Consider the following 26,653-nt stretch of genomic DNA (forward strand, 5'->3'; position numbering starts at 1 on the left):
AAGACATGATAGTACAGAGGACGACAAGAATGAGACAAGAACAAGACATGATAGTACAGAGGACGACAAGAATGAGACAAGAACAAGACATGATAGAACAGAGGACGACAAGAATGAGACAAGAAAAAGACATGATAGTACAGAGGACGACAAGAATGAGACAATAACAAGACATGATAGTACAGAGGACGACAAGAATGAGACAAGAACAAGACATGATAGTACAGAGGACGACAGGAATGAGACAAGAACAAGACATGATAGTACAGAGGACGACAAGAATGAGACAAGAACAAGACATGATAGAACAGAGGACGACAAAAGAGATGAGATGACTGGAAAGAAGAGAATTTGAGCTTGAACAAATCTTTATTTTTGACATTAGGTGACAGAAGATAGAGACAGGATATTTAAGTGAGAAACATGAGTAGCGACAGGAGGGAAAGGGCCGAGACTGGGGGAGTCAAAAATTAGACAAAGACGGAAATATTGGGAGACAAGAGTGAACATAGCGGATTATATAACCCAAATCAACACTGGCAGTAGCACGTGTTCAAGCGACGCTATCAGTCGACAGTGAAGCAGTGAGATTGACATGTTTACGACCCTGACTGACACAAGGCTGACTCCCCCTTGGCTACCTGTCGCCAGGGGCGGAGCCTAGGCAGTGACAGACAGTTGGAATTGACTAATCACACAAGGTAAAACTCCCAAAGACGGAGTGTATACTCACTCAATGAGAATACAAACAGCTGCCCCATTTTTGAAAAGTTATTTGATATTTATTTGTATTTATATAATTACAGGCTGTTCATTGTGGGACGTCGCTCATCCGAACATGTGTCAGGATTCATTTAGGCAAGGCTTCTCAGTGGCGTCAATATAGGTCATTGCCCCGTCATGTCTGAACAGCTAAATAGCAGGCTAATATTGTAATCTGTCTGTCTATTACTCACACTCACTTTTCTTTTGTGATGTGGTGGAATGTTGTCTCTTAATGGGCTGATGGGAATGAAGAACTTGTCCAAACATAATCACACATTCAGACTCACAGACACATCTATCCCCCAAACACACTCTCTCTCTCTTTCTCTCTCTCACCTGGTCCTGCTGCTGACGGGCCAGCTCCATTTGCTGCCTCTGCTTCTCCATCTGTGAGACGGCCATCTTCTTCTGCTCGTCGTGGGCCGCCAGGAGCTGCTCCCGCAGGCTGATGAGCTGGCCGATCATGGTGGAAAGCTGCCGCTCCTTCTCTTCCAAACTCTCCGGGGTACCTGACGGAGAGAGAGAGAGTAGGGGTTAGGAGGAGGGAGGGAGAGAGAGGGAAATGTCGACGACATCGATGACTCCTCCTATGTTATATAAGTGAGATATAAATGTATACATGATCATCTTCAATTTGCTATATTCCATTCATCTACAAGGTCTTCCATCTGTTGCCCTGACCTCTGCTTCCTACAGTTGGTCTGCATCCCCATGCATTCACCACTGCTTTCGTCAAGGAACTTGACTACAATGTATTTCCATGTAAAGAGTAATACCTTTCCCATTATAAGTGACATATGTATGTTATTGAATTGCAGGCTAATATCAATAGCTTTATCCAGATGGATTAACCACAGTAATAGTGTATCTACAATAAGCCCAAGAGCGGAATACACTTGATGACTCTCTGTTCCATGTACAGTAACTTGATTTTGCCTGCATCCCAAATGGCACCCTATTCCCTATATAGTGCACTACTTTTGACCAGGGCCCATAGGGTGAAGCCAGTTGAGAAAATGCCAAGAGTGTGCAAAGCTGTCATCAAGGAAAAGGGTAGCTACTTATATAAATATAATATAAAATATATTTTGATTTGTTTAACACTTTTTTGGTTACTTTGTGATTCCATATGTGTTCTTTCATAGTTTTGATGTCTTCACTATTATTCTACAATGTAGAAAATAGTAAAAATAAAGAAAAACCCTGGAATTAGTAGGTGTGTCCAAACGTTTGACTGGTACTGTACATATACAGTATATGTATTTATTATACCATGTGCAATAACACATTCCTCAAATATAGCTGACACTAATAATAATTTCAGGCTTTTCTGCCCGTTAACTAACCATCCATCAGGATTATGCATGAAGTGTCATGCCTGTTGAACTTACAAGCCAAAACAGAAAAACAATTACCTTTCTTTCTCTCTCCAAAACACCAAGAGAGCTTTGACCAATTATGCAATAATACGATTGAAAACTGAAAACCATTTCATCTTTAATCCACACACAAACAAACAAAGACACACACCACACAGACACAGAAACACCACACACACACACACACACTGTACATACCATGATGTCCTGTACTTTCTTTCTACTAGCTCTGACTTTGCTGATAGATACTTTCTTGAAGAAAATGTACTTACTATGACTGGTTGTCCCACCTGCACTTGGTATAAGTCGCTCTGGATAAGAGTGTCTGCTAAATGATTCAAATGTAAGTGTAATGATGATGAAATGAAGATGTTTGTGGCAGGAGACCCTGTTCCTCTTGCCAAAAACATAATAATGTCAAAGGTACTCCTGTGTGTGTCAGCTTATTGCGTTCCACTTTATGACTAACCTCCCTTCAGTGGCACACAACAAAAAGACCCTGACACCTAGCCCACACACCATCACGCTACACAAAAACAAACATGTCCGCCACATCTGTCACAAGTAACACAATGTTTCAACTGGGAGCTGAGCTGAGGAACTCTAGCTCAGATTTTATGCACCTTATTCATATGAGCTCACCTATTCATTACATGTAAGTCAATGAACCTCAACTGCACAGGTTCCTTCCCAGCCCCAAAGGTTTATCAATAAAAAACAAAACAGCACAGATTAAAAACCCAAGAGTGGTACAGTAGACTGAATTTAACAGACACTTCTATCACAGATTTCGTCAGGCCGACAGAGGAAAGATCTGGGAAAATATGATCAGATTTGTCCAGGCAAAAAATAACTGTGACTAACTACCTACCTACCTACCTACCTACCTTCCTACCTACCTACCTACCTACCTACCTACCTACCTACCTACCTATCTATCTATCTCAGTGGTTAGGTCCCGTTCCATGTCAGCCATTAAGAAGTGAGTTGGCCGTTTCAAATTAATCACAGTGTTTTGGAGTGAGGACACAGCTGGTGGAACAGAGAGCGCTCTGTGTAGAGAGAGTGAGAGTGAGTGTGTGTGCATGCATTTGTGTGTGTGTGTGCATGTGGAGAGACCATATAGTCGCTTCCTGTGGAGTTGGGGGATAGACCGGCATTGCTTTCCGCAGGGTGCAGATAGAAATGTAGTGAATAGAGCTTACACAATTCCTTATTCTACATGCCAGAGAGGCATATATGTTCTACAATTCATGTTTCTATCTGAATGTTCCACAACGTTGTGCTCTACTGAATGCAGCCCACATATTTGCACTGTGTGGGAAAAGACCATAGTGTTGCTCCCTCTGATGGGACCAGGGTTGTATTCATTAGGCAGCAAATGGAAGAACATTTACTGAATCAGGGAGGGACCACCTGATTTTGTCCAATAAGAAACACTAGTTTTCATTTTGCTCCATTTTACACTAATGAATATGACTCAGGTTTAAGGCTACATGGCCATCAACATTTCCAATGTAACCTTAATAACAGTTCATCAAAAGCATCTCTCAACAACTTAAAACAATTGAATACATAATGAACTAAACTTTTTTGCCATCCCAAAAAGGAACTGAAAGATAGAAGGAGACTGAGTGAACGAGAGAGGGAGATGCAACCAAAGTGAGAGTGAATGAGTGAGTAACTATGCGGGAGAGAGAGAGAACGAGAGAGAAAGTGAGAGAAAGAGAGAGAGAGTATACATGAGAAAAAGGGAGATGGAGAAAGAGACAGCTCCAGCTGCTTAAACATGAGAGTTGAAGTGAGGAGGCTCAATGTCAGTCCTGTTCCCATTCAGGAGCGTTTCTGTGTATTTTTTATGCTTTCCGCTTAGGAAATGCTTGCCATTTCTAAGGGTCCAATCTAAATGGCGCTTTCAGAGTGCCACTAAGAAGGAGCAGATTGATGAGGAATGAAAGGGTTGGACTCAGAAAGCTCATCATGTGTGCGTCCCAAATGGCACCTTACTGTATTCCCTATATAGTGCACTACTTTTGACCAGGACCCATACGCCGCTGATCATAAGTAGTGCACTATGTAGGGAATAGGGTGCCATTTGGGACACAGCCATAATGTTAAAGCCAGGAGGGTTTTTCAATATAATGTCCAGAACATGTTGTGTAGCATGTTTTTAGAGTTTTGGATGATTATTCAGCTGGATATCAGTTATTACTTGTGGTTTATAATCATTTTATCAGATGTTATAAGCGTGTCTGAACAGAGCCTGCAGTCACAGACACTGAGGAGGCCCAGAATATGGTGAAATAAAAGGGAACTGTTCCAAATCAAAGTATTCCCGTCCAATATGGATGTGTGTGTGTGTATGTGTGTGTGTGTGCATCCCACATAATCAAGGCTATAAAACACTCTATAAAACATATTGTCATCTCTGTAAGTCAGCTTTCATACAATGTACAGCCTCACAGCCAATCCTATTAGCATGTATAGAATGGTATGGATGTTAACCTATAACCAAACTAAAGCACTTGTTTGATTTATCCATCAACATGCTGTGGATCTTAATACGTCAAAGCCTTTTTGGTTGAATGCTAATTAGTAGACCTTGTGCCTTGCCAACTAAAGGACGATGATGCATTTTCTCTCTCTGTGTGTGTGCGTGTGCATGTGTGTGTGTGTTTGTAGGGGTCAATCTATCTGTGTTGTATTTGAAGGTGTGTGTCTGTCTGTATGTCTGTGTGTGTGAGAGCGAGAGAGAGAGAGAGAGAGAGAGAGAGAGAGAGAGAGTGAGAAAAATAATAATTGAAATGGTATTCAAGTTTGCAACACCTAAAGTAGATCCAGTCCGCTTAAACGGGCCTGTGTGCGATTCTACGTATCGCTCCTCCACCTGTGTCTATTCACAAGCTAGTCCTTCATGATCTGAACCTTCACAATGAATGTGAGTTTGAATTGAAAATGACACGCTAAAATCTTTTAGCTTTCCTAGCCCCATGCTCAGATTTGCTTTCTTTGCATATCAGACCAAGTGAGAGGGCCAAGCTTCAGCCTCACATCACACACAAACCATCACATTCACCAACTGACACTCACGAATGCTTGATTGACTATTAGCTGAACAATGTTCTTTTCATTCTTTGTTTGATAGCCATAATATGGGGAAAAAACGATATCTTATAAGCTACTCAGGAAAGGTCTAAAAATAACCCATATTAATATACTGTACGTAGACTTAGCAAGTTATTAATTTCATGAACCTTATTTCTAACATCAGATAACATTCATATATTGGCCATCTCTGAGACTCACTTAGATAATTCCTTTGATGATACAGCAGTAGTAATAAAAGGATATAATATCTACAGAAGAGACAGGAATGCCTATGGGGGAGGTGTTGCTGTATATACAGTGGGTAAAAAAAGTATTTAGTCAGCCACCAATTGTGCAAGTTCTCCCACTTAAAAAGATGAGAGAGGCCTGTAATTTTCATCATAGGTACACGTCAACTATGACAGACAAATTGAGAAAAAAAAATCCTGAAAATCACATTGTAGGATTTTTTATGAATTTATTTGCAAATTATGGTGGAAAATAAGTATTTGGTCACCTACAAACGAGCAAGATTTCTGGCTCTCACAGACCTGTAACTTCTTCTTTAAGAGGCTCCTCTGTCCTCCACTCGTTACCTGTATTAATGGCACCTGTTTGAACTTGTTATTAGTATAAAAGACACCTGTCCACAACCTCAAACAGTCACACTCCAAACTCCACTATGGCCAAGACCAAAGAGCTGTCAAAGGACACCAGAAACAAAATTGTAGACCTGCACCAGGCTGGGAAGACTGAATCTGCAATAGGTAAGCAGCTTGGTTTGAAGAAATCAACTGTGGGAGCAATGATTAGGAAATGGAAGACATACAAGACCACTGATAATCTCCCTCGATCTGGGGCTCCACGCAAGATCTCACCCCGTGGGGTCAAAATGATCACAAGAACGGTGAGCAAAAATCCCAGAACCACACGGGGGGACCTAGTGAATGACCTGCAGAGAGCTGGGACCAAAGTAACAAAGCCTACCATCAGTAACACACTATGCCGCCAGGGACTCAAATCCTGCAGTGCGAGACGTGTCCCCCTGCTTAAGCCAGTACATGTCCAGGCCCGTCTGAAGTTTGCTAGAGTGCATTTGGATGATCCAAAAGAGGATTGGGAGAATGTCATATGGTCAGATGAAACCAAAATATAACTTTTTGGAAAAAACTCAACTCGTCGTGTTTGGAGGACAAAGAATGCTGAGTTGCATCCAAAGAACACCTTACCTACTGTGAAGCATGGGGGTGGAAACATCATGCTTTGGGGCTGTTTTTCTGCAAAGGGACCAGGACGACTGATCTGTGTAAAGGAAATAATGAATGGGGCCATGTATCGTGAGATTTTGAGTGAAAAACCTCCTTCCATCAGCAAGGGCATTGAAGATGAAACGTGGCTGGGTCTTTCAGCATGACAATGATCCCAAACACACCGCCCGGGCAACGAAGGAGTGGCTTCATAAGAAGCATTTCAAGGTCGTGGAGTGGCCTAGCCAGTCTCCAGATCTCAACCCCATAGAAAATCTTTGGAGGGAGTTGAAAGTCTGTGTTGCCCAGCAACAGCCCCAAAACATCACTGCTCTAGAGGAGATCTGCATGGAGGAATGGGCCAAAATACCAGCAACAGTGTGTGAAAACCTTGTGAAGACTTACAGAAAACGTTTGACCTGTGTCATTGCCAACAAAGGGTATATAACAAAGTATTGAGAAACTTTTGTTATTGACCAAATACTTATTTTCCACCATAATTTGCAAATAAATTTATTAAAAATCCTACAATGTGAGTTTCTGGATTTTTTTTCTCATTTTGTCTGTCATAGTTGACGTGTACCTATGATGAAAATTACAGGCCTCTCTCATTTTTTTAAGTGGGAGAACTTGCACAATTGGTGGCTGACTAAATACTTTTTTTCCCCACTTTATTCACAGCCATATTCCTGTAAAGCTTAGAGAGGGTCTCATGTATAAAGCTGTTGAAGTGTTGTGTTTGCAGGTTCACCTGCTTCATCTAAAGCCTCAACTGTTGGAGTGCTGCTATAGGCCACCAAGTGCTAACATTCATTAACTGGATAATATATGTGCAATGCTTGATAATGTGTGTGATGTTAACAGAGCAATCTATTTTCTGGGTGACCTGAATATAGACTGGTTTTCATCAAGCTGTCCGCTCAAGGAGAAGCTGCTCACTGTAACCAGTGCCTGTAATCTGGTTCAGGTTATTAATCAACCTACCAGGGTGTTTACAAACAGTACAGGAACTATATCATCCACATGTATTGATCCCATTTTTACCAATGCTGCAGAACTCTGCTCTAAAGCTGTATCCATACCTATTGGATGTACTGACCATAATATAGTGGCCATATGTAGAAAAGACAAAGTTCCAAAGGCTGGGCCTAAAATAATGTATAAGAGATCATATAAAACGTTTTGTACTGATTCCTATGTTGAAGATTTCAAATAAAATGTTGGTCTGATGTGTATAATGACGGGTATCCAGATGCTGCACTTGGTGCATTTATGAAATTGTTTCTTCTAGTTATTGATAAGCATGCACCTATTAAGAAACTGACTGTTATAACTGTAAAGGCCCCGTGGATTGATGAAGAATTGAAATATTGTATGGTTGAGAGGGATGAGGCAAAAGGAGCCTAGACAGCTGCCCTGGGGAATTCCTGATTTTACCTGGATTATGTTGGAGAGGCTTCCATTAAAGAACACCCTCTGTGTTCTGTTAGACAGGTACCTCTTTATCCACTGTATAGCAGGGGGTGTAAAGCCATAACACATACGTTTTTCCATCAGCAGACTATGATCGATAATGTCAAAAGCCGCACTGAAGTCTAACAAAAAGTCGAATAAAATACCAATACCAAAAAAATACCAAGTACATTTACCCCACCTCATTTATAGGCTGGTAAAAGTTACTGCTGACGCATACAAACACTAGAAAGTGGACCGCTTTTTTGTACATGCACTTAATCAAAGTTACAATTACAACCTGGACAGGAAAAGGTTTATTGCTCAATCAATTGTGAGAAATACCAGAGTGTGTGGTTTCCCTATATATGAATAAATACATGCATACTGGTAACAGCTTTCACCAAGCAAGAGGAGAAATCTGCTGTCTTGATAAGAGGTTCTTACATTATGTTGTATTTGTAAAAGTCTCCTGAAGGTCCCCTGAATGTTCTTGGGAGGTTTTGTATAGTTTGCAGTTGGTCGCAGAGGACGTTTTTTGGACATTCTTTGGACATTGTGTCATTGTCCCCTGCTGGTTTTGTCACGTGATTGTCACAGGTGTCCCAAACCATTACATGCAAAGTAATTAAATGGTATGGGTGTTTTAATGTAAGTAGTAAGCTGTTCAGCTAAAATAGTGTAAAAATATTTAATCAATGACAATGTGATTACATTTGGCATGATCACTTAGTATTGTTTCTTCAATATCACCCCACCTGACATTTGAACTCAAAACCTCTGGATTGGGGGTATTCTGATCTTTCTGCTGCGCCACAAAGGCTGTAGAGCTCCCCTACACATTCATTACCTATAATGCATCTCTGCACTTAGCAAAAGTGTGCCATCTCCACTTCTATTTTAGTTATCAGTTAATCTGACTATTCTCTAATCTGACCTATTTCAGCAATTTATATGTGGGTTTTCAGTATAGTTGTCTAATGTTGGTGGGGCATATTATTCTGTTTTAATTCTGTTACTCCTGAATCACTATGATAAATATAATAGTTTTTCTTCAGTGTATGAGAATGTACTTTGAACTGCAAAGTGTAGGAATATGCCTGCAGGTGAAATCATTCATTGACATAGACATGGTGGCGTAGCAGGAAAATCGCAACACTGTGACGCAAGAGGTTGTGTGTTCAAATCCCAGGTGAGGACATGTTAAATAATAATTACTGTATGAATAATTATACACAATGTAATTGTGGGTCAAATATGTATGTTAAAAGCACTGTGGGTGTCCCTAGCATTGCCAAGATATAAAGAGCTTTCAGGGGTTCACCAATCAGGGCCTTGATGGGCTTGGCAACAGTAACAAAGAGTGATGCGTAATCGAGCTTGGGTGGCCATGCCCTGGGTAAAAAAAAAATGTGGGCAGGTAGAATGTTTCTTCGCAACCATCAGGTGACGTCCCCGGGACAAACCGGGAAGTAGACAAAAACTTCCAGGGGACCATGACAACGTCCTGACCATTTCGTGTCCTAACGACTCATTATTATCTTACATCTTTAGAGAACATTCCCATAAGTCTCATTAGGTCATTAACTAACGTTTTCATAGGAATGTTCCGGTGTTGTGCAAGGAATGTTTCCAAGATACCATTCCCTTAATGTCAAATTGAACTTACCCAGAACATGGTTACCATGTTCTCAGAACATAAGATATTAATGTTCTAGACACGTTAAATGAGAACGTTGCAAGAACATTCATGTGTCCAGTTTTCTGTGGGTTAGGATAATACTCCATCAACGTCCCACCAAACATACACAGAACATGGTTGCCATGTTCTCAGAACATAAGATATTAATGTTCTAGACACGTTAAATGAGAACGTTGCAAGAACATTCATGTGTCCAGTTTCTGTGCATGTTTGATGTGACGTTGATGGAACATTCTCCTAACCCTCAGGAAACTGGACATACGATTGTTCTGGCAACATCCCATGAAACGTGTCTAGAACATTAATATTGTATATTCTGAGAACATGGCAACCATGTTCAAAGGGAAACTCATCTGCGTGCTCGTCGTCCTCACCAGGGTCTTGACCTGATTGCAGTTCGGCGTTGTAACTGACTTCAGTGGGCAAAGGCTCACCTTCTATGGCCACTGGCACGCTGGAGAAGTGTGCTCTTCACGGATGAATCACGGTTTCAACTGTACCGGGCAGATGGCATCATGTGGGCGAGCGGTTTGCTGATGTAAACGTTGTGAACAGAGTGCCCCATGGTGGCGGTGGGGTTATGGTATGGGCAGGCATAAGCTATGGACAACGAACACAATTGCATTTTACCGTGACGAGATCCTAAGGCCCATTGCCGTGCAATTCATCCACCGCACGGCCCCATGTCCCAGTTCTTCCATGGCTTGCGTACTCACCAGACATGTCATCCATTGAGCATGTTTGGGATGCTCTGGATCGACGTGTACGACAGCGTGTTCCAGTTCCTGCCAATATCCAGCAACTTCGCACAACCATTGAAGAGGAGTGGGACAACATTCCACAAGCCACAATCAACAGCATGATTAACTCTATGCGAAGGAGATGTGTCGCGCTGCATGAGGCAAATGGTTGTCACACCAGATACTGACTGGTTTTCTGATCCATGCCCCTACCTCTTTTTTAAAGGTATCTGTGACCAACAGATGCATATCTGTATTTCCAGTCATGTGAAATCCATAAATTAGGGTCTAATGAATTTATTTCAATTGACTGATTTCCTTATATAAACTGTAACTCAGTAAAATCTTAGAAATTGTTGCATGTTGCATTTATATTTTTGTTCAGTGTATATCTGAATGTTGGTATACATTTAAGATATACAATACACCACACCACCATTCCATTAATTAAACGTTGACCTACCAGTACCATCACCCACTTCTCCATTCCTCCACCATCCAATGCTTTGGGAAGTAGTGAAGTAGTGCACATTTCAGGAGAAAGGAGATATTATTGGGACGCACCCCGTGAATAACAGCCGTCTCACCTTTGACCTCTCCTAGGAACTCGCTGGCATTCAGTCTGTCCATCCTGTCTTTCCAGTCCTTGGACAGAAGTGTCTCCACACAGGTAGACTCTACGGAAGGAGAGGAGGAGAGGAACACACAAGTCAGTAACTTGGTTCTTTCAAACAAGGCACATATTCTCCCCTAAGCAGAATGCAATGGGAACTAACACACCACTCTGAATCGTTCATTGGGACTTTTTTGTTTCTCTGTGGCAAGACACGGATATTGTGTTTAGCGTTCATCTCCATGCACCCAACATAACCCCTCAGAGGCTTGTGTGTGTGTGTGCGTGTGTGTCTTGTGTGTTCGTGGATACATGCTTTTGTGTATCTGTGTGTATGTGTGTATGAGTCTATCTTCCAGAGATCGTATCATGGTTGTAAACCCCATAAGAAGAGTTTCATTCCTCAGTGAGATCGGAGAAGTCTAGCACTCAAGACGCCATTCTTCGCTTCCAGTATTGAAAAAACCCCAAAAGGCTTTCTAGATAAAAAATGGTTAAGTGGACAATGGCTCATTTGTGAGACTTGATCCTAACAAAAGGACAAGCATTCATAAGCATATGAGCATTGTGAATGGCTTAATGTTTGGTTTGAGGGGTTTGTGCGTGTAGGCTATTGTGGTCATGAGGCCCTCGAAGGGGGAATACAACTTACTTAGCATGTGCCCCAAATGGCACCCCATTCCCTACGTAGTGCACTACCTTTGACTGGAGCCCTATGGGCCTTGGTCAAAATAAGTGCACTATATAGGGAATAGTGTTACCATTTGAGTCACACCCTTATTCAGTCCCATTAAAGCCTAGCATGTTTACACTGGATTATGATTATTGTAAATAAGTTCATGCTGCACGGGATCACATGGGATAAACACGAACAATGTTCAACAAAGGGAGGCAATGGATGTGTCCCAAATGGTGCCCTATTTCCTAATTAGTTATTCTGACCAGGGAATAGGGTGCCATTAGGGATGCAACCCATAACAAACAGCAACAGAACGTAAATGCTTACAAAAGAGGCTAACTTCAAAATGTTTTTCAAATTCTAAAGGCCTTTCCCACCCTGTATACGCAAAACAGGGAATTTACAAGTCTGATTCCCAATAACAAGATAGTTGATTCAATTTTGCTGTCAAAATCCTGTCATTTGTTGATTGTTTGTCGCCTAGCTTGATATGTACTGTATATATTTGGTAGTAATTTAGACTATTTACAACCAAGGGAAGAGAATGTCTTTCCCTCACTATGAGAGTTAAACACACACAGTCTGCTAGGCCTTGCATAAAATAGAATTAGAAGGAGGATTTATTGACGCACTTAGGGAAGAAAATACAACCTACACTGTAGAATGCACAGTAAAATACTATACATGTGTTTTACAGCATTAATGCTGTAGATAGTACTGTATTATGGCTAAAATGCTGAAAATTACTGTTATCAACTGTGATTGGAAGCCTCCTGTAACAATTACTCGAACACACTGTATTTTTTTACAGTAACAGCTTATGCCTACTGTAGATTCAAATTATTCAGTTTCAGGCGCCAACCTCACGCTGTCAGGTGACACATGAAGCTCAGACTATTTTTGTAAATATCTTCTTGAAACGGCTCTGAAGTGGAAGCATATTTTCAGCAGCTGCTGGGTAGGTACCTTGACTTGTTTAAAAGTATCTTTATTGCTAGCCAATGTTGAATTACTGCACGTTTTCTTAGCTAACCTAGCTTTGAGTTAGCTAGTGCAAGTTGACACAAGCCATTTTAGTCTGCTCTAAATTGCTCGTAAATATATTGCTGTGCAACCTAGAAAAAAAAGGTAATAAGTGTTGTGATGATAGGCTTTTAGATACACCGCAGCCTCTTAGTGCCATAGAGAATAAACAGAGCACAGATTCGTGACCGTTATGTTTTCACCATTACTACAGAGAAAATGGCTTGTTTCTAGCGGTTCAAAAGATATTACCCATATTTTTTTTTCAGATTGACGGCCCGCTTTTTAAACATAAACAACGTCATGGGCCGTTAAACTACTCGCAAGCCACTAAAGTCGATGCGAATGACCAGTGCACCGGTGTCGTATCGAGGTGCCTGCCGACCTAAGGTGCTTGCCACACTGGGCAGCTGTAACAGTGTCGCTGGTAGTAGCTAGTAAAATGGCCAATTGTTTTCCCTCCCAGGATTATATTTCAAGTAGGATAGCAGACTACACAATGAATAACTAATATTGGTAGCCATCTAGATAGCACCATGATACAGGCTACTGAATGGGGATAGCATGAACGGCAACAACACCAGGACACAGTGTCCTCCTTAGCTGTCACAACTCTGTGGGATTCCGACCACTCGGCTCTCAGCTGCGCGACATACATCATTGTTTTGCAGGCCAGGAGTGTCCATGTAGCCTCTCCCTGCTAACCATTTGTTTAATTTAAACAATATTTTTCCATAATGTTACAGTATTAGCTAAACCTGTTCACTTTAGTAGTAGTATGCAAACGTTTGGTGGCAGAGAAAGAAAGGAAAAAGTGGTAAAATAATCTGTGATATTTTGTAGGCTACTGCAATGTATTATTAGTAAGCTAGGATTTGAAGTAGGTGTATATAGCAGTCTTATTTGTGTTTTTTCAATGCCTCAATTGATATCATATGGCTATACAGATTCCTAGTTCAAATTAACCCAAGATGATGAATCCTGAAGATGGGACAAAGTGCATGACAAGGTGGCCCAGAGAAAGCCAGCAGTTCTCAACTCCTACATTGCCCCATTCTACCAAGAGCTCACAGTTTGAATGAAGACCTCTAGTGAGGTAAGTACGTACACACACACACACACACACAACACACATATGCTTTGTCACCTGTATTTTTACCCACAGAGTTACAGCCCTGGCACTCTCTGTCTCTCATTCTATTATTTATTTTTCTATGCTTGTCCTAGGGGTGAAAAGAGCTGACAAATCAGAAGCGAGGAGGATTGTTGTGGAACACCTGAGGAACACCTGATGCCGCGCTGACTTCACTCTCCTGGATGCTCTCCTCCCTGAATAGAGTTGCCCCTGATCATAGATCTGGGATTGTACCCAATCCCAATTTTAACTCCCTCTCTCGCTTTGTCTCTCTCTTCCCCACACAATATATTTTTTAGATTAGTGTTGTAATGATGCTCTTATTTGGTTACATACTTCTATTGTCAATTCGGTTGTTTAATTTGTTGTTAATGTTGTTACCAATTTGAATTAATTAATTTTATGCACAAATGTATTGTTTTTCTTACATTTCGATTTCAGTAGTGCTGAGCGATTAGTGCTTTTTAAGGTTGGTTTGGTTTCGGTACGATTATTAAAACATAATCACTAATTTCGGTTTTGATTATTTGGGTTGAATGCTGTAACAACACAGAAAAAAAACAAATGAAGTCCCATGATGATAGTGACTGCCCATTACTGTTTATCACTTATTAACCATTACTTTAATAAAATATTTCAGTTGTGTATATTACATTTGTTTTATTTGATTACTTTATTATTTAATTCCAAGTCACCTCATCTCTATATTTTGTAGTTCTTCAAAGTAAATCAGGCATACTTTTATGACTGCTGAATACCAACTATCAATCACTTAAATCATGTATTTTCAGGTGGAGATACTTCTCCAAGCTTCAGCTGCTCTCTATATCCCTTCACGATCGTGCATTCTTCTGTCTCTTCCGTAACAGGCATAAAAGAAACACAGACCGGACAAGTAGATTCACAAATAATTATTGTCATTGTAGTTAATTACCACATTTTATGCGCTAAACTACGTGAAGTAGAAAGTTTACATACAGTGGCTTGCGAAAGTATTCACCCCCCTTGGCATTTTTCATATTTTGTTGCCTTACAACCTGGAATTAAAATGGATTTTTGGGGGGTTTGTACACTGATCAAAAATATAAAGGGAACACTAAAATAACACATCCTAGATCTGAATTAATGAAATAATCTTATGAAATACTTTTTTCTTTACATAGTTGAATGTGCTGACAACAAAATCACACAAAAATTCTCAATGGAAATCAAATGTATCAACCCATGGACGTCTGGATTTGGAGTCACCCTCAAAATTAAAGTGGAAAACCACACTACAGGCTGATCCAACTTTGATGTAATCTCCTTAAAACAAGTCAAAATGAGGCTCAGTAGTGTGTGTGGCCTCCACGTGCCTGTATGACCTCCCTACAACGCCTGGGCATGCTCCTGATGAGGTGGCGGATGGTCTCCTGAGGGATCTCCTCCCAGACCTGGACTAGAGCATCCGCCAACTCCTGGACAGTCTGTGGTGCAATGTGGGGTTGGTGGATGGAGCGAGACATGATGTCCCAGATGTGCTCAATTGGATTCAGGTCTGGGGAACGGGCGGGCCAGTCCATAGCATCAATGCCTTCCTCTTGCAGGAACTGCTGACACACTCCAGCCACATGAGGTCTAGCATTGTCTAGCATTAGGAGGAACCCAGGGCCAACCGCACCAGCATATGGTCTCACAAGGGGTCTGAGGATCTCATCTCTGTACCTAATGGCAGTCAGGCTACCTCTGGCGAGCACAAGGAGGGCTGTGCGGCCCCCCAAAGAAATGCCACCCCACACCATGACTGACCCACCGCCAAACCGGTCATGCTGGAGGATGTTGCAGGCAGCAGAACGTTCTCCACGGCATCTCCAGACTCTGTCACGTCTGTCACATGTGCTCAGTGTGAACCTGCTTTCATCTGTGAAGAGCACAGGGCGCCAGTGGCGAATTTGCCAATCTTGGTGTTCTCTGGCAAATGCCAAACGTCCTGCACGGTGTTGGGCTATAAGCCCAACCCCCACCTGTGAATGTCGGGCCCTCATACCACCCTCATGGAGTCTGTTTCTGACCATTTGAGCAGACACATGAACATTTGTGGCCTGCTGGAGGTCATTTTGCAGGGCTCTGGCAGTGCTCCTCCTGCTCCTCCTTGCACAAAGGCGGAGGTAGCAGTCCTGCTGCTCGGTTGTTGCCCTCCTACGGCCTCCTCCACGTCTCCTGATGTACTGGCCTGTCTCCTGGTAGCGCCTCCATACTCTGGACACTACGCTGACAGACACAGCAAACCTTTTTGCCACAGCTCACATTGATGTGCCATCCTGGATGAGCTGCACTTCCTGAGCCACTTGTGTGGGTTGTAGACTCCGTCTCATGCTACCACTAGAGTGAAAGCACCGCCAGCATTCAAAAGTGACCAAACATCAGCCAGGAAGCATAGGAACTGAGAAGTGGTCTGTGGTCACCACCTGCAAAACCAGTCCTTTATTGGGGGTGTCTTGCTAATTGCCTATAATTTCCACCTGTTGTCTATTCCATTTGCACAACAGCATGTGAAATGTATTGTAAATCAGTGTTGCTTCCTAAGTGGACAGTTTGATTTCACAGAAGTGTGATTGACTTGGAGTTACATTGTGTTGTTTAAGTGTTCCCTTTATTTTTTTGAGCAGTGTATCATTTAATTTACACAACATGCCTACCACTTTGAAGATGCAAAATATTTTTTTATTGTGAAACAAACAAGAAATTAGACAAAGAAACGGAAAACTTGAGTGTGCATAACTATTCCCCCCCCCCCCCCCCGCTGGTGTACAAGTGTTGATTTAGCAGTATGCTTAGGGTCATTGTCCTGCTGGAAGGTGAACCTCCGTCCCAGTCTCAAATCTCTGGAAGACTGAAACAGGTTTCCCTCAAGAATTTCCCTGTATTTAGCGCCATCCTTCATTCCTTCAATTCTGACCAGTTTCCCAGTCCCTGCCGATGAAAAACATCCCCACAGCATGATGCTGCCACCACCATGCTTCACTGTGGGGATGGTGTTCTCGGGGTGATGAGAGGTATTGGGTTTGCGCCAGACATAGCGTTTTCCTTGATGGCCAAAAAGCTCAATTTTAGTCTCATCTGACCAGAGTACCTTCTTCCATATGTTTGGGGAGTCTCCCACATGGCTTTTGGCGAACACCATTGCTTATTTTTTTCATTAAGCAATGGCTTTTTTCTGGCCACTCTTCCGTAAAGCCCAGCTCTGTGGAGAGTACGGCTTAAAGTGGTCCTATGGACAGATACTCCGATCTCCGCTGTGGAGATTTGCAGCTCCTTCAGGGTTATCTTTGGTCTCTTTGTTGCCTCTCTGATTAATGCCCTCCTTGCCTGGTCCGTGAGTTTTGGTGGACGGCCCTCTCTTGGCAGGTTTGCTGTGGTGCCATATTCTTTCAATTTTTTAATAATGGATTTAATGGTGCTATGTGGGATGTTCAAAGTTTCTGATCTTTTTTATAACCCAACCCTGATCTGTACTTCTCCAAAACTTTGTCCCTGACCTGTTTGGAGAGTTCCTTGGTCTTCATGGTGCCACTTGCTTGGTGGTGCCCCTTGCTTAGTGGTGTTGCAGACTCTGGGGCCTTTCAGAACAGGTGTATATATACTGAGATCATGTGACACTTAGATTGCACACAGGTGGACTTTATTTAACTAATTATGTGACTTCTGAAGTTAATTGGTTGCACCAGATCTTATTTAGGGGCTTCATAGCAAACGGGGTGAATACATATGCACGCACCACTTTTCCGTTATTTATTTATTTTATATATTTTTTTCATTGCACTTAACCAATTTAGTATATTTTGTGTATGTCCATTACATGAAATCCAAATAAAAATATATTTAAATTACAGGTTGTAATGCAACAAAATAGGAAAAATGCCAAAGGGGATAAATACTTTTGCAAGGCACTGTATACCTTAGCCAAATACATTTAAACTCAGTTTTTCACAATTCCTGAAATGTAATCTTAGTAAAAATTCCCCTGTCTTAGGTCAGTTAGGATCACTACTTTATTTTAAGAATGTGAAATGTCAGAATAATAGTAGAGATAATTATTTATTTCAGCTTGTATTTATTTCATTACATTCCCAGTGGGTCAGAAGTTTACATACACTCAAATCGTATTTGGTAGCATTGCCTTTAAATTGTTTAACTTGGGTCAAACGTTTCGGGTAGCCTTCCACAAGCTTCCCACAATAAGTTGGTTGAATTTTGGCCCATTCCTCCTGACAGAGCTGGTGTAACTGAGTCAGGTTTGTAGGCCTCCTTGCTCGCACACGCTTTTTCAGTTCTGCCCACAAATTTTCTATAGGATTGAGGTCAGGGCTTTGTGATGGCCACTCCAATACCTTGACTTTGTTGACTAAGCCATTTTGACACAACTTTGAAGTATGCTTGGGGTCATTGTCCATTTGGAAGACCCATTTGCGACCAAGCTTTAACTTCTTGATTGATGTCTTGAGATGTTGCTTCAATATATCCACATAATTTTCCTTCCTCATGATGCCATCTATTTTGTGAAGCGCACCAGTCCCTCCTGCAGCAAAGCACCCCCACAGCATGATGCTGCCACCCCCGTGCTTCACGGTTGGGATGGTGTTCTTCGGCTTGCAAGCGTCCCCCTTTTTCCTCCAAACATAACGATGGTCATTATGGCCGAACAGTTCTATTTTTGTTTCATCAGATTTCTCCAAAGAGTATGATCTTTGTCCCCATGTGCAGTTGCAAACCGTAGTCTGGCTTTTTTATGGCAGTTTTGGAGCAGTGGCTTCTTCCTTGCTGAGCGGCCTTTCAGGTTATGTCGATATAGGATTTGTTTTAATGTGGATATAGATACTTTTCTACCTGTTTCCTCCAGCCTCTTTACAAGGTTCCTTTGCTATTGTTCTGGGATTGATTTGCACTTTTCGCACCAAAGTACGTTAATCTCTAGGAGACAGAACGCATCTCCTTTCTGAGCAGTATGACGGCTGCGTGGTCCCATGGTGTTTATACTTGCGTACTATTGTTTGTACAGATGAACCTGGTACCTCCAGGCATTTGGAAATTGCTCCCAAAGATGAACCAGATTTGTGGAGGTCTACAATTTTTTTTCCTGAGGTATTGGCTGATTTCTTTTGATTTTCCCATGATGTCAAGCAAAGAGGCACTGAGTTTGAAGGTAGGCCTTGAAATACATCCACAGGTACACCTCCAATTGACTCAAATTATATAAATTAGCCTATCAGAAGCTTCTAAAGCCATGACATCATTTTCTGGAATTTTCCAAGCTGTTTAAAGGCACAGTCAACTTAGTGTATGTAAACTTCTGACACACTGGAATTGTGATACAAGGAATTATAAGTGAAATAATCTATCTGTAAACAATTGTTGGAAAAATTACTTGTGTCATGCACAAAGTAGATGTCCTAACTGACTTGCCAAAACTATAGTTTGTTAACAAGGAATTTGTGGAGTGGTTGAAAAACAAGTTTTAATGACTCCAACCTAAGTGTATGTAAACTTCCGACTTCAACTGTATGTAGAATATTGGCCTGTTGGAAACTACAACTCCGTACTACATCGCCCAGTTCAGGTTGGATCTGATTTAACTTTAGAGAAACTGTGCAATGTGCGAATTGAGCTCGCACAAAGAAAAAAAAACTAAATGGAATTCAAATAATTGAACGGATTTAGGCCAATTAGTTGTTTAAAAACCGAAAAACAACCGAAATTGCGGTTAATCGCTCAGCACTAGGGAGAATGTCACTGTAAATTTATAGCATTACAGTATTGAGCTGGCAACTCTGGTGACAGTATAATGCTGTAAATTTACAGGGAAAAGTTTTAAAGTGTGTGCATACGTGCACGTGCATGTGTGTGTGAGGGGTGTACATGATTTATACCCCCCAAACTGATAAACACATCTGAAAAGAGAAGGAAGCGCAAGAGGCAGAGGGATGGAGAGGAGAAGAGAGGAGGAAAGGAGGATGAGATGTGTTTAACCCTAGAGGGGTCTCTATCTCTCCCTCCTTTCTTAACCCTACAGAATGAGGATCAAGTGCTGTTTAGATTGGGGACTGGATAAAAATTCCACACTGTCCACACTCGCTCTCCTTCCCCTAGTACAGGGGATATTCAAATGATGAACGACTTGTGAACAAAGTCCAGAGAAGGGAGGGAGAACGGGGAGGATAGAGAAGGGGAGAGAGGGAGAAAGGGAGAGAGGGCGAGAGGGAGAGAGGGAGAAAGGAGGGGATTGAAGAATGAGGAAGAGGAGGGTAATGAAGAGGAAGAGAAGACGGGAGGAGGGGAGTGGGCATGGTGAGAAGAGAAGAGGTAGGAGAAGAGGAGAAAGAGGAGGAGAAGGAAAGCCTCACAGTGCTTCTCTTAGGTGCTAATCCACACACAGACAAAGCTGTCATTGTAAATCTGTGAGGCCCAGCCAGCCAGCCAAGTATCAGAGATTGTGTTTGGTGTAAACAGACTTTTTATCACCTGGCTGTCTCAGCATTGTGCCAAAAGCAAGTGTTTATGGTGTTTAACAGAAACCATAGGCTTGTAACATGTGTGTGGCAGGCAAGCATCAACAGTCCTGGAGGGAGGACACTGCCAGGAGTTTAGGAGCCTTTACTGCCTACAGCAGCCTACCATTAGGTCACCACTTGGAAAAATAAAGATGATATCTCTCCTCTCTCTCTTTCCCTTGCTTTCCCTCTCTCTCTCTCTCTCTCTCTCTCTCTCTCTCTCACACACACACACATGCACACACACACACACACACAACACTAGCAGTTGTCCTAAATGCTAATTTAAGGTTCGTTTTTTTTAATCCTCCCAAATGGTTAATGCATGATACCCACAGCACTGAAGCTTAAATAAGAGAACCATCGAGATCCACCAACCAAGTCTAAATCAATCACTATATACAAATTAGCAATATCAACTCCTCTTCCCTCCCACAGCAAATGGAGTGTGGAGAGCAATTAATTAACAACGTTTGCTTAGCTACCATCTACTGTTAGTCCACTTCTTATTTAGGAGGGCGTATCAGACACATGCACTATACCTAGTTCAGGGGGGGGGGGGGCAGTACCCAATATTGCACTGCAGTTGGAGAGAAGGAGGGGAGAGAAAGAGAGAGAGAGCGAGAGTAAAGCGAGAAGACAGAGAGTACAGTGAGAGGCAGAGAGAGAGTGAGAGAGAGAGCAGCTGGGCTGAACAGCTGGCCAGGAGGATTTATGTCAGAGTGAAATAAAACTCAACATATGTCCAAACACAAGAGAGGCCAGAGAGGAAAGGAGAGATCCTCTCTTTAGCACATACAGCACAGTCACTAACATACACGCACACAAGTGCCCCCCACAATGCTCTCACTAAGATACAGCCACAAAACCTATAGCAACCAAACTTCACACACAGCTCACCCACAGAGTTCTGTCTCACACACACAAGTAGCCTAAGGATTCAAGTAAATGTGTGTACTCTAGCCAGCTAGCCACTACAACAGCTAAGTGCTGTAAAACCATTAGAGTCCCGAGTCAGATGTGTGTTATGTGTGTTAGCGCGGTGTCCGTTACAGAGACACTATTTTCATCTGTCAGATGACACCTGCTCTGCCTCGCTCTCTTGTTCTAGCTGCCAGCCACGGGCTCAAGGGTGAAGTTTCTCCTAGGTACAGCTCTAGGGTCAGCTAGCCCTCCCCAATCCTAACCTTAACCATTAGTGGGAAAAATGAAAAACTGACCCAAGATCACCTAGGCCATGGTTGGAGAATGCCTGCAAGCAGCTCCTTTAGAGAGGGTGGATGGGGGCTGGTAGAAGGGGGTAGTAGCATACTAGTCTCCCTGTATGACCTCATCAACTGACCAGCATCTGAACCACAAGCTTCCACCCTATGCCCATTCTCACTTCCACTCTCTTCATGTTCCAATTATTTCTCCTGAAGTGTGCACTTGAAAAGCGTTGGATTGGTATATGAAGGGAAGTGAAAAAGTGCACAGAAGGGTAGAAATGTAGAGAATTGGGAGACACACACAGTTTTCTGGAATAAAATGGCTGCTGTGCTTCATCCCGTTGGGTGCGGCTACATTGGCAGTTGCAGATAATGAGTCCCTAGTCTACATGACAGAGGCAAATCTGTTCTAATACTGTACTGTACATTTCTCTATGAACATTCTGTAACGTTGAACCCCACTGAACGAATGTCATCCTGTTCTGGGTAGACCTCAGTTATTTATGACAGTCATGGCGTCAGTTGTACTGTAGCACAGTTATAGTATAAAGAAACTTAACACTAAGCTTTTCACCCTCAACTTATTACCCACTCTCGACTTATACAGTGGGGTCCAAAGTTTTTGAGAACCTTGATAAAGATGAAGAATCTTTATCAAGGGTGTCAATAATTTTGGATCCCACTGTATATAACAATATACTCCATTTAGCAGACACCTTTATCCAAAGCGACTTACAGTCATGCGTGCATACATTGTACATACGGTAGTGCTGGGAATTTAACCCGCTATTCTGACATTGCAGAGCCATACTCTACCAACCAGTGGAGGCTGCTGAGGGGAGAACGGCTCATAATAATGGCCGGAACGGAGGAAATGGAATGGCATTCCATTGATTAAGCTCCAGTCATTACCATGAGCCTGTTCTCCCCAATTAAGGTGCCACCAACCTCCTGTGATACCAACTGAGCTACAGAGGACCAGAGGACTTGCTTATCACACCTGAGGTCTCTCAGTGCAAATACAGACTGTACAATTGAAACAAAAGAGAACGTCTCACCCCTGTCATGTTTCAGAATACCTCACCCCTCCAAAACGTGGGTTAAAGTCCATTGGCTTCTGTTTCCACTTTAGCCGTGATCTGAAGAAACCTTATCCACTCTCGCCACCCCCAACACCATGTGAGACGATGACACAATAGAAGCGTTGTTGTGGGGGGCCATAGGGTAACAGGGGGTTGGGGTGGGAGTGGTGGTGGTTGGATTCACAGGGGGCAGAAGAGGGGTTGGAGGGGTGAGGGTTGGAGGTTTTTGCCGGGGTTGACAGCTGAGTGCAGCAGAGAGTGAGAGGACGACCTAGTATGTCTGCCCACGGGTCGCCACCGCTGTCGACGCGTCCGAATAGGAGAATCCGATAGGGGGGTTTGGAAAGACATCCGGACGCACAGAGAGAACAGCACACAAGCAGCTGGTTCATTATATCATCTGTAAGGGGAGCGATCATCAAACCCTCTCACAGCCACTGTTTCAGCCTCCTGCTCTTAAAACAAACTCTGAACCACTATACATCGTGTATTTTATGCCACACACTGAATTAGAGGCCTGCTACTCTTTTAAACCGGGGCCTACAAAATGTAATCAGTAAAAAAACAATCGTTTAAAAAAAGACAAACATGTTTGGTGTATTTGAGGGAGTGCTGGTCTACCTCAGGTACTCCAGGGAGGTGTATGAGGACTGGATGAGATATATCAGAGAAGACCATGTGTTCGTTTGGCCAACTGCCAAGCCGTGGAAAAGGCTACTGGGCATCACGTGGCTTGATGTAGTTAAGGCACTCTGCCACAGATCATTACAGCAGAGATCCCTATTCATTATGGGGAAGATAGGGAACCAGACCACAATACCACCATATAGAGAGGTGGAGCATGCACACACACACACACACACACCCACCCACACCCACACCCACACACACGCAAGCTGCCAATCCTATAGAGAAGGGCAAACACAGTGGCAATGCCAAGCCTTGAGTCAAATACCTTGTTTAATTAGCCTTAACCCTTAGCCTGACACTATTCTCTCTGCACCACCTCTACCACTGTACCACCCCTACTACCACCTCCCTGCACCCACACAAGCGCCTACACGCATACACACACACACGTCCTTCACAGATTAGAATGGGATAGGGCATGTGTCGAAAATGGCACCCTATTCCTTATATTGTCCACTACTTTTAAAGCAGAGCCCTATGGACTCTGGACAAAAGTAGTGCACTACATAGGGAAAAGGGTGCCATTTGGGATTCAGCCTTAGCGTGTAACCGACAACGCCTACCATGCCCATAAGGTAACACCTAAATGGGGATTGCTTTATGAGAAAAAAGGATTATGACATGAGAAAAGATGATTACTCTATGAAACATAATGAATCCTAAGTGAGGATAAGTAACTGCTAGTGATATGACTGGTACAGTGGTAAAGAAATAGAAAGGTAAGAGCAAGGGTGACTGAATAGGAGTGTCTAATTATATCGGGCACACACAGAGATTGTCAGGCAGGCTAGACAGAATAGATGCACGCCTCTTTTTAGAGAGGTATTTCTGGATACACTGAAAGACACACACACCTGTACACAGACTAGGGCTGTCCCCGGCAGAAAATTATAATTGTAGACCAAAAGTCATCTGTTCTTTCGACCAATCAATTGGTCTGCATTTTTAAAAGTGTATTTTCCCATATAGACACACTCTATGTGTTTTAATAAAATGAACTATATGCATTGAGCTTGTCTGATGCTTAAAGCTTACTCATAAAATAAGACAAATGCCTCAAGAGGGCGCCAGAGATCTTAACCTGACCCAACTATTCTCCTCCTGCTCCTGCTGGCTTTCACAGATTCTGCCATTACTCTCCTGAAGTTGCCGGTAATAGGCTACACGAGGAGTCGGCAACCTTTCTCACGTTGAATGCCAATTTATCTTACCATTTCTACGGATCTGCGTGCCAGTTATGGTTTTCATATGCACATTTTCGTGAAACAGTTTCATTTAATTTATAATAACGTTTTCATATCTCAAAATCATTGTCATGTGGTAAATAAAAAATTATATCCAAATGAAAATGAAAATGATACAAACCTAAAAAGTAACTTCTATTGCCATTGCCAACTATGTAAAAATAGCCTACATAAAGCCAACAAATAAAAACATTGCAGCCTGCAGGCAGAAAATATCCTGATGAAAATAAATATCCTATCAATCACATTGGCTACACATGGCCTGTCTGTAACGAACATGAAACATTGTATCAACTATTAACTTGGGTCAGGTCCAAAGCTTGCACTAGCGAACTTGCAAAATTGTATAAAATATTTTGGGCCCTCAAGAGTTTCCTGCGCCACTGAGCTCGGGACAGACACAGCTGTAGGCTATTTGCGCAAGGGATTGGAAGCAGTGCTTGACTTGGGTAGGAGCTCACCGGAGCCGAGTACCAGCACCTCAAATTTTCTACAGCTTGAGTTCCTGTTCCTCTAATAGAATATTAGCTCAAAAGTATTGTGGAGCTCCTGCACCTAACTATAAACAGTACCAGCGCCCAAAATGAGTACCGGAACCTATTTCAGTCCAAGTCAAGCACTGATAAGAAATAATCAGCAAAAACAGATATTTTTAATTTTTTGCAAATTTATAAAAAATAAAAATCTGAAATATCACATTTACATAAGTATTCAGACCCTTTACTCAGTACTTTGTTGAAGCACCTTTGGCAGCAATTATAGCCTTGAGTCTTCTTGGGTATGATGCTACAAGCTTGGCACACCTGTATTTGGGGAGTTTCTCTCATTCTTCTCTGCAGATCCTCTCAAGCTCTGTTAGGTTGGATGGGGAGCGTCGCTGCACAGCTATTTTCAGGTCTCTCCAGAGATGTTCGATCTGGTTCAAGTCCGGGCTCTGGCTGGGCCACTCAAGGACATTCAGAGACTTGTTCCGAAGCCACTCCTGCGTTATCTTGGCTCTGTGCTTAGGGTCGTTGTCCTGTTGGAAGGTGAACTTTCGCCCCAGTCTGAGGTCCTGAGCAGGTTTTCATCAAGGATCTCTCTGTACATTGCTCCATTCATCTTTCCCTCGATCCTGACTAGTCTTCCAGTCCCTGCCACTGAAAAACATCCCCACAGCATGATGCTGCCACCACCATGCTTCACCGTAAGGATGGTGCCATTTTTCCTCCAGACGTGACGCTTGGCATTCAGACCAAAGAGTTCAATCTTGGTTTCATCAGACCAGAGAAACTTGTTTAGCCTATAGGCCTACTTCTATGTGTGCACGTCCTTACTCAACATTGACAGGAGCGCTCCAAACAAAAGACAATGACTAAATTGACAAAACTCGTAAATGGAATGAAACAAACCAAAACTTGTTTCTCACAAGTGTAGCATAGGTTGTGCACTCTGCAAACAATGTGTCCACTCAGACAATGAGAACGAGAAGACTGGAATAATAATATTGAATGCATAAAAATAATTACTGTAACTAAAGTAACAAACATTGTAGATTAGAAATGATAGGAATTAATGGTAAATGTGCTACTGGTTATATATGTAATGGGGAATTTATATACACCACTAATAATCAAACGCAAACAATTCACACAATGAAGTTATGAATGTGCACAAATTGGTGGGAGAAAATGCATTCTGGAGAGTGAAGTGCATTGTGCATCTGGGCGCATGGTCAATCCAACTCAGCAGAAGTCAGGGCATTCATACTTCTTGTGCTTTGCAGAGCAGTGCAGAGCTGCTGTCAAGGAAGTGAGTTTGTGTTTATACAGGATGTACCGCCCCCACCTACCATCAACCAATCATGTCAATGAGGAGCTATACAGAGCCCTCCGCATTGTTACAACATTTGGGAGGCACATGGCGATGTGGTACAGAGCTCGATTTGGCCTCTGCATGCCTCTGGAGGCTCCGCAATTGCATCACACCCTCCAAATGGAGCCTCCGACCACATCTTCGGATCAAGCATAAATTGGCTTTTAGTCTAGGCCTCCGCAATGGATTAGTTCACTGAGATCGGCGCAAATATTTATATATATAT

The 26,653-nt window shown here is 42.4% G+C and overlaps 1 protein-coding gene across 1 annotated transcript in view; it reads right to left on the reverse strand.

Moving 5' to 3' along the window:
• LOC311135279 (transcription factor SOX-6-like) overlaps positions 1-26,653 on the reverse strand; it is a 180,539-nt gene that overhangs the window by 51,470 nt on the left and 102,416 nt on the right. Inside the window, exons 5-6 of the mRNA XM_084169236.1 lie at positions 10,960-11,049; positions 1,102-1,274 (exon numbers count right to left, since the gene is read on the reverse strand). Coding sequence (XP_084025362.1) covers positions 1,102-1,274; positions 10,960-11,049 — 263 coding nt within the window. The remainder of the gene's footprint in view (positions 1-1,101; positions 1,275-10,959; positions 11,050-26,653) is intronic.

Source organism: Coregonus lavaretus (genome assembly GCF_964263955.1).
Source record: "Coregonus lavaretus genome assembly, chromosome: 9".
In the NCBI taxonomy this organism is placed as follows: Eukaryota; Metazoa; Chordata; class Actinopteri; order Salmoniformes; family Salmonidae; genus Coregonus; species Coregonus lavaretus.